General features: G+C 33.2%; 1 protein-coding gene across 1 annotated transcript; it reads right to left on the bottom strand.

Annotated features, from left to right (window-relative positions):
• Positions 1 to 4,001: 4,001 nt before the first annotated feature.
• On the bottom strand, positions 4,002 to 7,555 carry LOC130233241 (ferric-chelate reductase 1-like). Its single transcript, XM_056463195.1, has 6 exons — positions 7,518 to 7,555; positions 7,167 to 7,380; positions 5,375 to 5,499; positions 4,845 to 4,933; positions 4,106 to 4,456; positions 4,002 to 4,005 (listed from the first exon to the last, which is right to left on the bottom strand). Exons 2-6 carry the CDS (start codon positions 7,378 to 7,380, stop codon positions 4,002 to 4,004), a joined length of 783 nt encoding a protein of 260 aa, XP_056319170.1. The 5' UTR covers positions 7,518 to 7,555.
• Positions 7,556 to 16,475: the final 8,920 nt, after the last annotated feature.

Raw genomic sequence — 16,475 nt, forward strand, 5'->3', positions numbered from 1 at the left:
ATACATACTAAATTTCACACTCGTGAAATCATTTTGTCTGTATATGATGTTATTTACCTGTAGTCTGTGATTGTGTGTTTGATGTTGTAATTACTGTTGTGTTTGTAGTTGGATCTGTTTGTGTAGTATAGACTGTAGAAACACAGAATTCATTTCATTTATATTTAGATCATGTAACTGTCAGCCTATAAAGTTTTTATGCTCTAACATCACATCAATATGCAGAAAATATGTAAAAAATCTACATCAACATAACATCAGTATGTTTGAATAACAGCCAAAGGTATTAGTTTGCCTAGGCTGGATAACTGTTTTGTTGGTTTTTAATTTTTTGACTTTAAAATTATAAATATACAGTTGAAGTATAAGAATTTTTCCCCAATTTCTGTTTAATGGAAAACAGATTTTTTTCAACACATTTCTGAGCATAATAGTTTTAATAACTCATTTCTATTAACTGATTTTATCTGTGCCATGATGACAGTAATATTTGACTAGATATTTTTCAAGACACTTCTATACAGCTTAAAGTGATATTTAAAGGCCTAACTAGGTTAATTAGGTTAACTAGGCAGGTTAGGGGTAATTAGGCAAGTTATTGTATAACGATGGTTTGTTCTGTAGACTATGGGAAAAAATATATAGCTTAAAGGGGCTAATAATTTTGACCTTAAAATGTTTTTTCTTTAATTAAAAACTGCTTTTATTCTAGCTGAAATAAAACAATAAGACTTTCTCCAGAAGAAAAAATATTATCAGACATACTGTGAACATTTCTGGATTTTCCTAAATTACATTTCTTCAGATATCTACAGGTAGGAAGCCTAGTAAAAAGGTATTTTAGTACACTTTAGTACACCTCCCATAAGCAGCTGGATTGAAGAGATCTTTGACTTAAGTGCATCTGAGGATGGTCTGATATCAAAAGTGTACAGTCTGATTCAAAAAGCAGCCGCACCAACTTTAGATTTTTTTAAAGAAACAGTGGGAAGATGACTTAGGAAGTATAGTTCCAGAGACAGTCTGGCAATCAACAATTAATCAAATTCACTCAACATCTATTTGCGTCAAACACAGTTTATTACCCACCTTGGGTCATATGTTCTGGACGTGTTCATCCCTAAGACCATTTTGTTCTGTGGTGTTTGAGACTTTTTCTTATATATGTGAAAAGCAGTTACAACCAGATCCAGTAATAGCAATATTTGTTGTGACACCTGGAAACCTTGCACTACCAGCAGGTCAAATGCACCAGCTTTCTCTTCTTTGTTGGCCCAAAGGCTTATACCTTTGCAGAAGTCAACTAAACCACCAACACATACTAAATGGGTAGAAAATGTCATGGCATATCTAAAGCTAGAAAAACTCAAATATAGCACCCAAGGCTCAAATAATAGATTCTTCAAAGTTTGGAGACTATTGCTGTCATATTTTGAGAACAGATTTATTCCAAATACTTGATTTGTAAGCCCCCCCCCCCCCCTGCCCCCAACTGACCCCTTAATCTGTTTATTTTACTATTTATTTATTTAATTATTATCATTTAGGGCTGAATAATTTTGCCCTCAACAGTTTATATATATAATGATGTTATTTACCTGTAGTTTGTGATTGTGTGTTTGATGTTGTAATTACTGTTGTGTTTGTAGTTGGATCTGTTTGTGTAGTATAGACTGTAGAAACAGAAACACAGAAACCGAATTGTTGTTTAATTGTTGGTCTGTAAAGCTTTTATGCTCTGAAATCACACTAATATGCAGTATAGGTATAAAATCAACATAACATCAGTATGTTTGAATATCAGGCAAAGATATTAGATATTAGTCTGCCTACGCTGGATATATATAAATATTTTTGACAGTGTTTATTTTTATTTGCTTTGAGGGTGGCCATATCACCACCTCGAGTGTGCATTATATTATAATTATGTTAATTATGTCAATTATTTTTATTTATTTGTTTTCCCATTGTTTGTTATTTCACACCAGTATGCTGAAAAAAACTACTAAAAATTGATTATTACAATAACTTGATTTACAGGTTTACACACACACACACACACACACACACACACACACACACACACACACACACACATACACACACACACACACACACGCACACAAAATTCTGGTTATGTTTTACTTACTGTTAAGATTTACTATTTAAAGATCTTTTTTTATCTTAAAAGTATTATTGTTATTCATTTTATTTACTTTAAAACTACATTTTTTTGCAGCCAAACTAAAGTAAATAAGACTTTCTCCAGAATGAATCTATTATGAAAAATACTTCAAAAGTTTCCTTGCTCTTAAACATTAATTGTAAAATATATTTGAAAAAGAATGAACATTTCATAAAGGGTTAATCATTTTGTCTGTATATGATGTTATTTACCTGTAGTCTGTGATTGTGTGTTTGATGTTGTAATTACTGTTGTGTTTGTAGTTGGATCTGTTTGTGTAGTATAGACTGTAGAAACACAGAATACATTTCATGTATATTTAATTCATGTAATTGCCAGCCTATAAAGTTTTTATGCTCTAACATCACAACAATATGCAGAAATTATGTAAAAAATCTACATCAACATAACATCAGTATGTTTGAATAACAGCCAAAGGTATTAGTTTGCCTAGGCTGGATTTTATTTTTTTTGACAGTGTATATTTTTATGTGCTCATATCACCACCTCGAGTGTGCTTTATTTCACTGTTTACATGCTGAAAACTGCTAAAAAAATCAGCTTATTAAAATAACTTGATTTAAAGATTTACAAATATTTGTTTAACCCGGCAAATTCAACTAAACCCTGTAGACTACATTAAAAAATATGGTTATTTGCTAGTGGTGACATCAAAATTCAAGCATTTATATTTTTTTACTCTGAGTCACTATTTTAACACTATCAGTCACAAAATTGTAGATATATTTGATTGTTCTAGGTAATACATTTACTTACTTTAAAAAGTCTACTTAATACATATGATTTTGTATATGAAAACAATATTTACCTGTAGCCTGTAGGTTTGGTGTTGTAAATACATTTAGACCTTTTTGTATTCTGTTGACTGCAGAGGTTGGTTGTGTAGTGGATGTGTCTATGAGACATGATAGGAGCATTACAAAAAGCAGTCTTACTTTCATTTATGTGTATTTTAACTATTTTCTCTTTAACAATCTACATCAACATAACATCAGTATGTTTGAATATCCGGCAAAGATATTAGTTTTCCTATACTGGATATTATTTTTCCCAATGTATATTAAAAACAAAGTGCTCTGAGTCGTGGCCATATCACTACATTGTGTTTGCATAATTTTATATTAATTATATTTTCTATTGTTATTTATTCCACTTATAATATGGAAACCACACATCAAGACATGTTGAGATTTATCAGGTTTTCATTCTCTAATCACATTTGTTTGTACTAGTTACTTGTGCATCTAAAGCCTCTGTTCATTTCAAAATGTCTTTTTATAGCTAGTAACAGAGACTTGACTCTTAAAAGCAGACTCATGCACTTAATAATGCATTCAATAATACCGATATTAGAGTCTGAGAGTATGTGTATATCTTGCAGCAGCAGCGTTGCTAAGTCTAAAATATTCTGCATCAAGAACAAGAACCCCATTATTTTCACAATTGGGAATCTCAAGTGAATTTTGAATTGCAAAACAAGAAGCACTGGCAACAGACACTTTTTCTCCATTTGAACTGAAGTGTTTGTTTGTGTGTTTTTGAATACGAGACAGCAGGAGAGAGTGAGTGTTTTTCATACACAATAAAACATTTATAATGATACAGAAATGCTACTTCTACTTCACCCCCCATAACATAAAATAATAAAATAAATAAATGTACCAAATAAATGAATAAATGTACCAAAAATGCTGAAAGCAAGTACCCATAGACATACACTGTAGTAAAATACAGTATATTATGGAAGTCAAAGCCTACTAATTTCCATAATTTTTCAACATGTATTATTTTGTGTTCAACTGAAGAAATAAACTCAAACAGTTGTTAGTTGAGGGTTAGTAAATGACAGAATTTTCATTTTTTAGGTGAACTGCCCATTTAATGTATTTATTTGGCAACTGTTTGAAGGTTTTGATTCTTTTGCAGCTATAGGTAGTATAGAAGTTTTTATTACCCAAGGTTGTGCGCATAATTGTTACAGTAGTGGTGGTGTCAGTAGTTGTTGTTGAGGCTGTTGTCATCATCATCAGCAGTGTTGTAGGTGTCGCTGTTGTTGTCTGTGTGGCTGTCTGGGTCATTGTCGGCATCTTTGTTTGTGTTGTTGTTTGCGTCGATGTCAGCATCTTTGTTTGTGTCGTTATCTGCTTTGTTTGTGCTGTTGTCTGCATTGATGTCGGCGGCGATGTTGTTGTCAAGAGTTTAATAGCTTTTTTTGTCCAAAATGAACCGAAATCTTTGATGAATGCAGCTCTGAAAAGAAAATCAGATGTCAGATTTACAAATTAGCAGTATAAACTACAATAAAGCCATGAATAATTTCTTCCCTTTTATTTTGTCTTAAGGCTGATTTATAGTTCTGGGTCTAGTGACCACCATAAGCCACAGTGCATGCCTTACACATAGCCGTGCATTTATACTTCTGCATTTAGCGTTCTTTTTGTGTTCCTCTGACAATCTACTTCCAAAATGCTAGCAGCCAGTGGGGTTTTTATGTTCCGACCAATCACTAATCTCCACATAATGCAAAACATTTTATAAAATACAATAAAGTTTAATTTGCTTAATTTATTTCAAAAGCTTTGGTCAAACTGTGTTCAAAGTATGTATTGTTTTACCTCAAAGCATCACAAGAATTTACCTGAAGAAATACTGTCCAGTGCCTTGAGGCGTCCACGTCACTTGGACTGAATATTTATCCAAGTTATTAGGATGAGCCACGGCCTGGCCCTAATAAATACATAAGATGAACACCTGACTATAGTTTATAGAATTTACAGCTGCTAACATTTAATAATTGCTCTAAGAAGCCTGTAAGAAAGAGTGTAAAAGGGTGTGTGTGTGCTTGTTTATGTGGTTTATGGTGGTTTTGTAAAATGACATGTCTGCGACGAAGATATTACAATGTTGAGGTGGTTTACAAGGACATGCCCTGTGTCCTCGAAATAAAAAAACTGTTTAAATCATACTTAACAGGGTTATTTCCACATTCAAATTTTGCCGCAGGTCTCCTGTGTGGGTTAGGTAGGGGTAGGTGTGGGGTAATGACATATAATAAACATTCTTTACAGTAGGCTATAAAAATAGATTACGCTTATGGAGAGTCCTCATAAATCACAAATTGCCAATTTCTGCTTGTGTGTGTATGTATGTGTGTGTGGCAGGACTTACGCCACAGAGGAGCAGACTGTTGGCCGAGTCAAGCAAACTAAATGTACCAGCAGGTGGACAATCATCACACTTTCGAGCCTCCAACATAAAGCCCAAAAATGGAGCAGAAGAAGTTGAGAGCGTCACTGTGGAAAAAGTTATACATTTTGCTGATAAGTTTAAAAAGACAACTTGTTTACACCACTAAAGCATTGAAAAACTTTCCTGTAGCATAGACTAAAGGATAGCACTAGCAGCAATACAGAATTTGAGCCTTTTTTTGGGACATGAGACAGAATATTGCATGCTTAAAATTAAGCTTGACAAGCGGACAACATGGTGATCTGTGGTGAAACCAGGCAAAAGAATTATCCAAAAGACCAAAAGCAAATATTGCCACTTTGTCTTCCTCCATGACCCATAAGCAAACCATTTACCTAAATAGCTAAAGTTTAGCCAAAGCAATATATCATCATGAACATAAAGGCTACATTAATGGAGAATAGCTGAATGGTAAAAATATATTTTTCTCTTTTGTGCTGTAATTTATTGTAAAATATTTATTTATTTATTTGTTTATTTATTCTCACATGTCTGCAAGAGGTCTCATTACTGAAACTTTGTGTAGAAATCTTCCAAAACGTAAATATATGCCAAAATAAATATAAAATTATTGTGAAAAAGTTGTGACAGTATGGAAAACGCAAATAAAAAAGTAGTGATTTCTATATTTACTAATTTATTTTAATGGCCACAATGAGCATATTGTTTAGCTGTGCATTTGCTAAATGAACACTGTGCTATGTCTGAAATGACCCCTGTATTTTTTGTAGAATCAATTTCTATTTATTCATTCATTCATTTTTGGCTTAGTCCCTTTATTAATCAGGGTCGCCACAGCGGAATGAGCCTCCAACTTATCCAGCATATGTTTTACACAGCGGATAAACTTCCAGCTGCAACCCAGTACTGAGAAACACCCATACACTCTCATCCACATACACACTCATACACTAAGGACAATATAGCTCACCCAATTTACCTACAGCGCATGTCTTTGGACTGTGGGGGAAACCGGAGCACCCGGAGGAAACCCACGCCAACTTTAAATAAAAATGTAAACCTTTTTAAATTCCTTATTTTTATTGTATATGAGAAGCATCAAATTAATGACTTAAAAATAAGATCCATCTCTCACTAGCTCTCCTTTGCTGTCTCTGACTGACCAACTGATCCACCCACACCCTACCTTGAACAAAAATAATGATAGATGTAAAGATTTCACTGTGAGGACATAACTTAAAGAACTATTTGATTGTATGACTTGTGTCCCCTTCAAAAATTGCTACTACCGAGGAACGAAAGGTCCTAGTGTTGTATCGAACTTCTCAACGAATCCCCTCCCCTGAAAAAAACTGTTCTGATGAAGCTACAATCAAATAATTTTGCAAAACTATAGGGCAAGATGAGACATCGGCAGACATTTGGTTTATATGTGACCTTTTGAATTTGTAGAGGGAGTCAATTTAAATCAGTTGGCACCATGAGAATTGTGTATAAGACATGTGAAATTAAAGAAATTACCTTTCTGTAAAAGTTTTAGTTTCAACATTAAAGTAAATTTTAAAAACTGCAGGAAAATTACTTTACTCAGAAGAAAAGAAAATGATCATACTCAAATTATCATGCTCATTTGTAGTAGAAGAGGCTTGTGTGTTGTTTGTAAAAAAATATGGTTCATTATTTGTACCCACTCTTCCCTAAGCCGCCTTGGATAAAAAGTCTTCAAGATCCAAAAAACTTTAGATTCTACCTGTTATGCTCGTTCCCACTTTCGAAATGTCCACGGTCATGTTATCGGGAACGACGGTGAAAGGGTTTGAAGCTTGACCTGTGGGTTGTCCTGAATGATTTATAGCCATATTTTGACACTGGTCGGTCAATAAACTTCCATCACTGTAACAGCAGATGAACTTCAACATGGTAAATCCAAATATCAGTAAAAGGAGAGCGAGCGCAGCAGACATCTGAAACGGACCAAAATCACAAAGAACAAGCACGGTGATCAAATCCAGATGAGAATAAAAACACTTTAAGTTAAACTTTAACACTTAAAGTATCTTAAGACAAATGGATGTCAGTAGTAATAGGGATATGAAAATACCTTGCTATATCCCGTTGCTGATGAAAGATACGAGAAATGACTTTCTCATTGTCAGTCATAAGTGTTATATAGTTTACTGTCCTGCTCAACCAGACTGTCAAATATGCTTGATGCCCTCTTTTGGCCAATTCAAGTATTTGACCTAAGTGGAAAAAAGTGGTCCAAGAGCAGCTCTGTGTTGTTTATGCATTAACAACAACATCAATAATAATATTAATAATATTAGCAAACAAACAGGCTTTTAACCTTCTAAGCACTTCACATTATTCTGCAACATTAAGGTAAAACTAATCAATAATTATTGACAGAATTGTGTGTCTTGTACCATTATATGATTGGATATCTTGCATCTCTTTATAGAATTATTTCACACATCAATTCATTGCTATTTTCATTTGAAAGATTTGATGCACTTGAACATATCATATGGAGTAAACATTTATCAGGATAATTGCATAAAACAGCATAAAAACCTATTCTGTATGTTAAACTCTTTTAATAATAGTTATACATACTGTACAAATATTCATTCATTCATCCATTCATTTTCTACCACATTTTCTGCCTCCTCCTAGTGGGACATGCCTGGAACACTAAGAACTCTCTATTGCCACTGTCTATGTGTTGGCTTCACCTTGTTTATATGTTGACATTGTGCACATTTTGTGTCTTATTCTACATCTTTACATCCATTTTAACTCTGTAACTGTGCAATTTTAATATGTTTGTTGCTGTCTGTGATTATACTTGTTCCTCACTCTTGCCTGACTGTCATTGTGTCCATGCTTTTTGCTGGTCTCTGTGGTCACTGTGAGTGTCATCATTATTTGGATCACTGCTTATGCTAGGCTTTGGCTCATTCTTGTTTTGAATAAATGTGCTTATTAAGCAATTGTAGGTGACCTAATGAATAACAATAAATAATTATGATCTAATATACAGTGAAGTTCAAATGTAACTTATGTAGACATAATTACAATTATTCTTATGTGTTCATCTCTACTTTTGAGTTAACTACAAACCCAAAGAACAGTGTGTTTTGTTTTCCCTACCTCTACCACACTCCTCCCTGTCTCTGCTAGGCCTAGCATTCTTTCTCACAGCACTGGTATTAGCAGAGCAGTCTCTGGCTGCACTGATTCCAGCAATCCTAGTTAATAAACAGTATAAGATGTAAAGATTGCAGCAAAATGTTTTTTAACTGACTGCTCACAACATTGGAATACATGTTAATACAATTAGGTAATAACAGTAGCACAAAAAGGAATAGAATATATAGCAAAAAAGAAAAATAGCAGCAATCTTTGTGTGTGTTTACCAGCAGATTTGTTTTGAAGGACGTTTTTGAATCCTTCATGATATATAGTTATTTGTGAATTAAAGCATGCTGAAGTGTTGCTAGTGCTGCATCTCTATTTGTGTGTAAAGGTGTGTATGTGTGTGTGTGATACACATTCAGGTTACTCCTATCATAGGGGTTATTTTATTGTTAATCAGAGCAACAGTGTTAAAAAGGCTCACATGAGCTTTTATTTTGAAGTGTTTCTGGCAATCAGCCAGTGATCTCATATTCATGTTGATTGTACATGGAAGTGTTTTAGTGCCTGTATTTGTATAAGTTTTTCTGATTCCGTAATTTGTTAATTCTTATTTGTTGTAGACCACACACACACACACTAACCCACATGGATACCCCAAAGTGATTGTTCGCACTTGCATGCTCAGAACTTGTTGGAAACTTTGTGGAAAGAATAAAGAATCAAAAGAATTCTGGATTGATTGCATCTCGTTGTCTCTGACAATGAGAGGATTAATTACACTGTAACCTATGCATGTATTTAATGTTTTACTTTAAGGACTAGCTATGTGTTCAGAGTTTACTACAAATGCCTACAGTACTATGGCTATTGCTATAGGTTCCTTTGCATGTTAGACTGCAACAAGCTTACAACTGTTAAACACGGTGTAGGTTACTGTCAAAAACTGTCAGCAGTAGCGTGAATGGCATGAAAATTACTTAGTATATTTTAGCATAATGAAGTATATTTTCTGTTTTTTTTTTCTTACCTCCTCTACCACGCTACTGTCCTCCAATGCAGTGAACCTTTTGAGAATATTTCAGTTAATTTTCTGCATTTGGCAGCATCTGATTTTTTTTTTTTTTTTTTTTTTTTTTGCTTTCCCTGAGCTTTTCGGCACTTTTCGGAGCTTGTGTTGCACTTATTGTTTGTTTGACATTCTTGTCAGATTTTGATTACATCCAGATAACCTCTGATTGCGTCGGATTGGGTCAGCCCATCTCGAAACCAGGCGGCCGTCGCTGATTGAGCCAAATGCTTAACATGTATTATTATTATTATTATTATTATTATTATTATTATTATTATTATTATTATTATCATCATTATTATTATTAGTATTATTATCCTCATCATCATCATCATCATCATCATCATCATAATATCACATCTAGTTAGAGATAAAAGCTGCCTGCATGTAAAACAGTACATATTAAAAAAAAAAAAAACCTGACCGGCCCCCAAATTTAAAAAATTGGTCAGGGCTTTCTGGCATTTGCCAGAATTACCAGATGGCCAGTTCACCCCTGGAGACCAGTTTTAGTCAACATACTTTAATAACTGTGTTGACAGACGGGAATATTCAGTGGTATCCTTTATGTTTTCTGGCAATGTGATGTGTGCCTTTGTTAATTTAAACTACAACTTGTTAGTTAAAATGTGATGAGTTTATTCATGTGAAATTAATTACAGTAGAATTAGCTAATGTAGTTATGCTAACAATAGGTATGTTATTGTGAAGTGTTGCCACTGAAATAAAGTTAAAAATATAATGAATATTTAAAATTTGCCTTTGGAATGAAGCGAAAACTATAATTAAAGAAGTTAATATTAAATAATTAATTAAATAAACAAATTTAAAAGCACGGTGGTTCATTCCGCTGTGGCGACCCCTGATTAAAAAAGGGACTAAGCCGAAAATAAAATAAATGAATTTAAAAGCACATAACAGAATTACTCAAATTAAAATGGAAATGAGAAAATATAAAAGCTAATAAATTGATAAAACACAAAAGATAAAAAGACCAAAACATATCAAAGCTGTTATTATAATAGTATTTATAAACTAAGTAAATTATAAATCATGGTTACAGTTTCACTCAAGTTTCAGTTTGATTAATATACATTGTGCCAAAATGTTGCCAGTTATTTTGTTTATTCAGTTATTCAATTCAATTCAGATTTATTTGTATATTGCATATGTTGTTATTATTAGGGTATAAACAGACATAGTTCAATGAAGTGTATTTGTGTATTAATTGTATGTGTTAATTGAATGCTATTGTAAGTCCTCGATATAGTTGGCATCATCTCTTCATATATGTGTTGTCCTGCCTCCACCTACTGGATGGTTTTATTTGATATCTGTAATACCTTTTAATTAATACGTTATAAATAATTTCACAACCTTATACCGAATTAATAAATATTCTTAGTGTTATTTTTGCAACTGTAAATACAGGGTAAATACTTTAATACCACTTTTTAACAACACTTCTGGGTCCATCTCTGCACTGCACACATACTGTAGATCTTTAAAAATATATATATATTTTTAATGATTTTGTTTGATTAGTAAGAGTCACATGCATTATTATTCTATTTAATTTGAATATTAAATAGACTCAATATTATTATAAAAGGGATAACTAATTGAACAGGAGGATCTCTGGAGAGCAAAAGCACGAAAAGAGGAGATAATACATTACACAAGCCACAAATTGTGAGTCTGTATCCTCTCACTGAGCGAGAGCAGATCATTCGCTCTTTAGCAGCATTTATTTAAGAGCGCACAAGAAAGTCAGCACTTGAGCAGCCTATATCCCCAATCAGACCTTTTAAGTACCTGAAGTAAATGATAGTTTTTTGAGATACGTACAAATACGTCTATTGGAAAGTGTCTTATGCAGGAATGCTCTCCTGGTCCTGTTAAAAGAAATTATATTTTCCGACATTTGAATAATGATTTAGTTAAGAAAATAAGATGCAAATATTTGACATTTCCTCTTCCTCCAAAATATAAAGAAGTACATTTTAAAATGATATATTTACCCTGCAAATGAGTTTCTGAGAAAAAGATTTAATGTGAATTGTAATCTTTTCCAATTCTGCAGTAGTGATATTGAAACTGTTGAACATGTATTTCTTCATTGTAATTAATTATTAATCCTGTCTGACTTGGGCATTTGGATAAAACAATATTTTTCTTCTATTTGTTGGGACTTTTTTTACATTATGTACAAAATTTGGAGCCCAGTTGAACAACAAAAACATTACCTGGCTGCAAATTGTTTACTTGTTTTACTTAAATTCTTTATTCATAAATGCCTAGTTTTGAAAATTTTTAAATATAATGAAGGATGAGAAAGAATTGTATTTGTTTAATGAATGGGGTTTTATTTAACCCCTAGGAAAGTTCCTGTTTAATGCACTATATGTAAACTATTTTTATCAGATTATTTTAAACCTTTTTAAATTTTGTTTTGCTTTTGTTTCATTTTATGGCTTTATATTTGATTCACTGTATATGTGACATTTCTCAGCCAGTCTGTTAAAGATTAAACTGAAATTGAGTTTGGCCTAAATTATTATGTTTTTGAAAGGCAAATTTAAAAAAACAAACGTGACTCGTCAAGTCCAGGAAGAAGATACAGAGCCTGATATTGTAAGATAAAAGAGCTTGCAACTGTAGTTTCACATTTGTGCAACTGAAAATTCAGTTCAAGTATGGCCATTCCACCAAATGCACCCAAAAAATATTGAATGAACTCAATTTAATTGAGGGCAGGATTTCCTTCCAATAAATTTGTTTAGCACCAACTAATAAAAAACTAATTACACAATTAAATTCAATTGAGTTGGTCCAACATGATTATATTGAATAAAGGTTTTAATACATTTGTATTTTTATTTAACTTAAACTCAAATATCAGATAATATCATGTATGTCTATTATATGCCGTACATTTCGAAGTCTCTTGAAGTTATCCTAAATCAACTAAGAGCCATTTTAAGCATATTTCATGAGTTACAAATACAGTACAGTTGATTGAGACTGATCTCAGAACTAAGTTTAGGACAGTTATTGCTCACTGAGCAAAGCAACAAACTGCATTTTTGCTAATTAAGCTGCCAAAAGCCAAAGCACAAGTGCTTCTGCAAGGTGGAAATCTCAAAACTCAAAGCCTTACATGAAACTCTTCTAAATCTTCAAACTAAAGTGAAGAATAAACTCTAACAAATCTATCTATAACCTTTAAACACATAAGATTACTTTTATTGTCAACATTTCCCTATCTTAATTTAATCCAACTCAAAGCATGCTGGGAACATCCCTACAAATCCCCTAACCAACACATTTCCTTCATGTTGTCCCAACACAAAACGGTGTTGGTTTACACTTAATGGTCACTTAATGGTTTACAAATTCCAGCTCATTTTAAACACACTGAAAAAAATAATTCAAAGAGGATTCCTTGGATTTACTCAATTTTTTTACGTTATGTGGTTGTAAACAATTTATTTGGGCTGAATTTAAACAAACAAATTAAGTTGAACTCTATTAAATTTAATTTGTTTGTTTAAATTCAACACAAATAAATTGTTTGCAACAGTTTTGCATGCAACACTTTTTTTCAGTGCAGGTAGTTTGATCAAGCAGCAGTAATATTCCTTTGAGTGTGGGTGCCATTGCTTTAGGAACTCTTCAAAGTGAAACTGTTTTTGATCTTAATCTTAATTTGTAATGTGTATATTTTTAAAAATCACAAAGCCATATTTTTGTTTTGAAGGCAACATAAACCTCAGGTTAATTATTTGTTTTATAATGCAATTCATTAAGCAGAGATAATTAAATATCGTTATGCTTATTGGGCATCACGGTGGCACAGTGGGTAGCACGATCACCTCACAGTAGGAAGGTCGCTGGTTCGAGCCTTGGGTGGGTCAGTGGGCATTTCTGTGTGGAGTTTGCATGTTGTCCCCGTGTTCGCGTGAGTTTCCTCCGGGTGCTCCGGTTTCCCCCACAGTCCAGTATAGATGAATTGGGTAAGCTAAATTGTCCGTTGGATATGTGTGTGAATGAGTGTGCATGGATGTTTCCCAGTGATGAGTTGCAGCAGGAAGGGCATTCACTGCAGAAAACATATGCTGGATAAGTTGACGGTTCATTCTACTGTGATGACCCCATGCAGATTAATAAAGGGACTAAGCCAAAAAGAAAATGAAAAATTTAATGAATGACTTATTGATTGACACATGAGGAAGTGTATTGCAAAATGTCCTTTGTTTTTTATTTTGTGGTGTAGTGGTTCATTGTAATTAAATATATATATTGTAATTAAATAAAAATATTATAACAAAATATCATATCGTAACTAAAAAATGGGTCAGAAATATAATCTAGAAAATTTTGTGACCAAAATGACTAAAATTTTAAACAAATGTACAGCAATATAGACTTCAGCTATCAAAATACACTATGTAAGCGTATCACAATATCAAAAATACAAATGGAGCCAATAAAAATGCATCAAAGTGACAAATTGACTTAATGTGATCAAATATGAAACATTTCAAAATCAAGTGCATAAACAAACAAACAAACAAACAACAACAATAACAATTTTTAAATTACAATCAAAATTCAGAAAGAGTTAAGATGTCATCATACAGTGGACAGTACAACAGCCAAGTAAATGATAAGAAACTTTGTGACCTTTGGACAGCAACATTTAAAAACATCATCATTTTTGTAAGGTTGTTTTTCCTTCAGAATGTATTTTTACAGTATCCTCCACTCAGATTGAAAAACTGCACTATACATATCTACACAATTTAACAGATACATGTATACAAAAGAAAATAGTGCAATAAGTTGTTTTTTATTGGTCCTTATAAAATTACTTATAAATATATATACTGTACAAACTAAATGATCAATACACTACAGGAAGACCCAGCTGGAAAGCAAACACACACCGACAATAAGTGCAACTGTAAACATTACATAAAACACAAAAAAAATTACAAAAGTGTACAACCATGGAGAATTCTGCAAATAAAAAAAGAAAAATGATTTAAGATGTGGCATTTAATGATGATAAATGACTATATATAAACATTCAGTTTAATCAAATCAAACATATATTGATCCTGACAATACATGGAAGGCTTATGAGGCAAAATAACTGTCCGTGCACAAAAAGAAACATGATAAAACATTATAACCGGTCCTGAGGGCATTCACAATATTCTGAGGTGTGAACTGTTTCATTTTTAGTTTTTGCACAGATGGACAGAGGCCAGCAGCAGTGGATCTTTTTATACATTTTATTGTCTCTCAAAATGTTGGAATGAATCATTTTCACTGAACGGTACGATTAAATACAACATAGTACACGCTTATGTGTCCATTTATAGTACTCGGACTGGGGGGTGGCAGACTATACATTTCAAAACTAGGCCTTAACTGTCGGCTTACATGAATTAATCCATGAATTAATTAATGCATGCATACTCATTTTATACAAGAAACCTCTTACAGATCTGTCTTTAAAGTGAAGTTTATTCATAAACTAATTTCGAGAGGATCACATGCTTATGACTGATCACAGCTGGTCCTGCATCAGCTCACGATTGTTTCACCAATTAGATGATTCCTAACTCACTATAAATATCCAGAGTTTTCTTATCTCAGTATCTTCATCTTGAAAAACCCCTCCCCTACCCCCTACCCTACCCTACCCTACCCTACCCTACCGTACCCTACCCACCCTCCTTTCCAGATGGGTGACACAGTGGCCCAGTGATTGGCACTGTTGCCTCACAACAAGAATGTCTCCGGTAAAGTCCCTACTAAACCAGTTGACATTTCTGTGTGGAGTTTGCTTGTTCTCCCCGTGCTCGAGTGGGTTTTCCCCGGGTTTCTCCTACAGTTCAAAAACACGCAACCTAAGTAAATTGAACATAAAAAATTTATACTATAGCCAAGCTCTTAGCAAGCGTATATCTCTCCTTAGCCAGCCTATATCTGTTATTAACCAGAAATAAGTCGGGGGAGTTCATCTAGATCTACCTGAGCCAATCAAGCTTTATTATCAATCATCAGCTAAGTGTGAACTCTTAAAAATAACTCTTTCTACAGGGTGATTAGAAATTAGTGTATATACATCACATTAGTCAGTACCAAAGGCAAAACTGGAACTACTCTGACAAAATAATTTAAGACCAAGGTGCAAAAATTATTACACCCCAATGATTATGTTCGGAAAAAATATACAATTAAATTTTATAAAAATTAAATAAAAAAACAATAAAATTTTTTTAATTAAAGTTTAAATTTTGTAGTTTGTAATTTTGTTTTTATTTTTGCAACGTCTCATTTGAATTTAAATGTTTTATCTTTCTATTCCTAAAGATGTTAGGTGACCACGCTAATATTCAATACAAATATATTAGTGGATAAAAATATGTAAAAATAAGGAGGAATGTTCATCTACCCTTCCTCAATCACCTCATCCATCACGATCACCGTCACCTGCGTACTAATCTTTCCCGCACCTGCACGTCAATTATGCCCATTATCTCCTCATCATCAAGTCTCACCCCATTCTACACCCATTGGGCTCTATTTTAACAACCTAGGCACAACGTCTAAAGCGTAGGGAGCAAAAGCATTAAGGGCATGTCCTAATCCACTTTTGCTATTTTAAGAACGGAAAAATAGGCTCTGCACCAGGGCACATGGTCTAAAAGGGTTGGTTTTATTCTCTTAATGAGTTATGGGTGTGTTTTGAGAATAAACCAATCAGAGTCTCATCTACCATTCCTTTTAAGAGTCAATTGCATCGTGCCATGGCACATTTGATATTTACATGGC

Source organism: Danio aesculapii, chromosome 8 (assembly GCF_903798145.1).
Source record: "Danio aesculapii chromosome 8, fDanAes4.1, whole genome shotgun sequence".
NCBI lineage: Eukaryota > Metazoa > Chordata > Actinopteri > Cypriniformes > Danionidae > Danio > Danio aesculapii.

Excerpts from the sequence above, each read along its gene's own strand:
- LOC130233241 (XM_056463195.1), bottom strand. The coding sequence starts at position 7,380 with ATGTCTGCTGCGCTCGCTCTCCTTTTACTGATATTTGGATTTACCATG. Across the intron at positions 5,500-7,166 it reads AGTGGGAACGAGCATAACAG|TGACGCTCTCAACTTCTTCT; the intron begins GTAGAATCTAAA and ends CTTTTTCCACAG. Across the intron at positions 4,934-5,374 it reads ACAGTCTGCTCCTCTGTGGC|GGCCAGGCCGTGGCTCATCC; the intron begins GTAAGTCCTGCC and ends TGTATTTATTAG.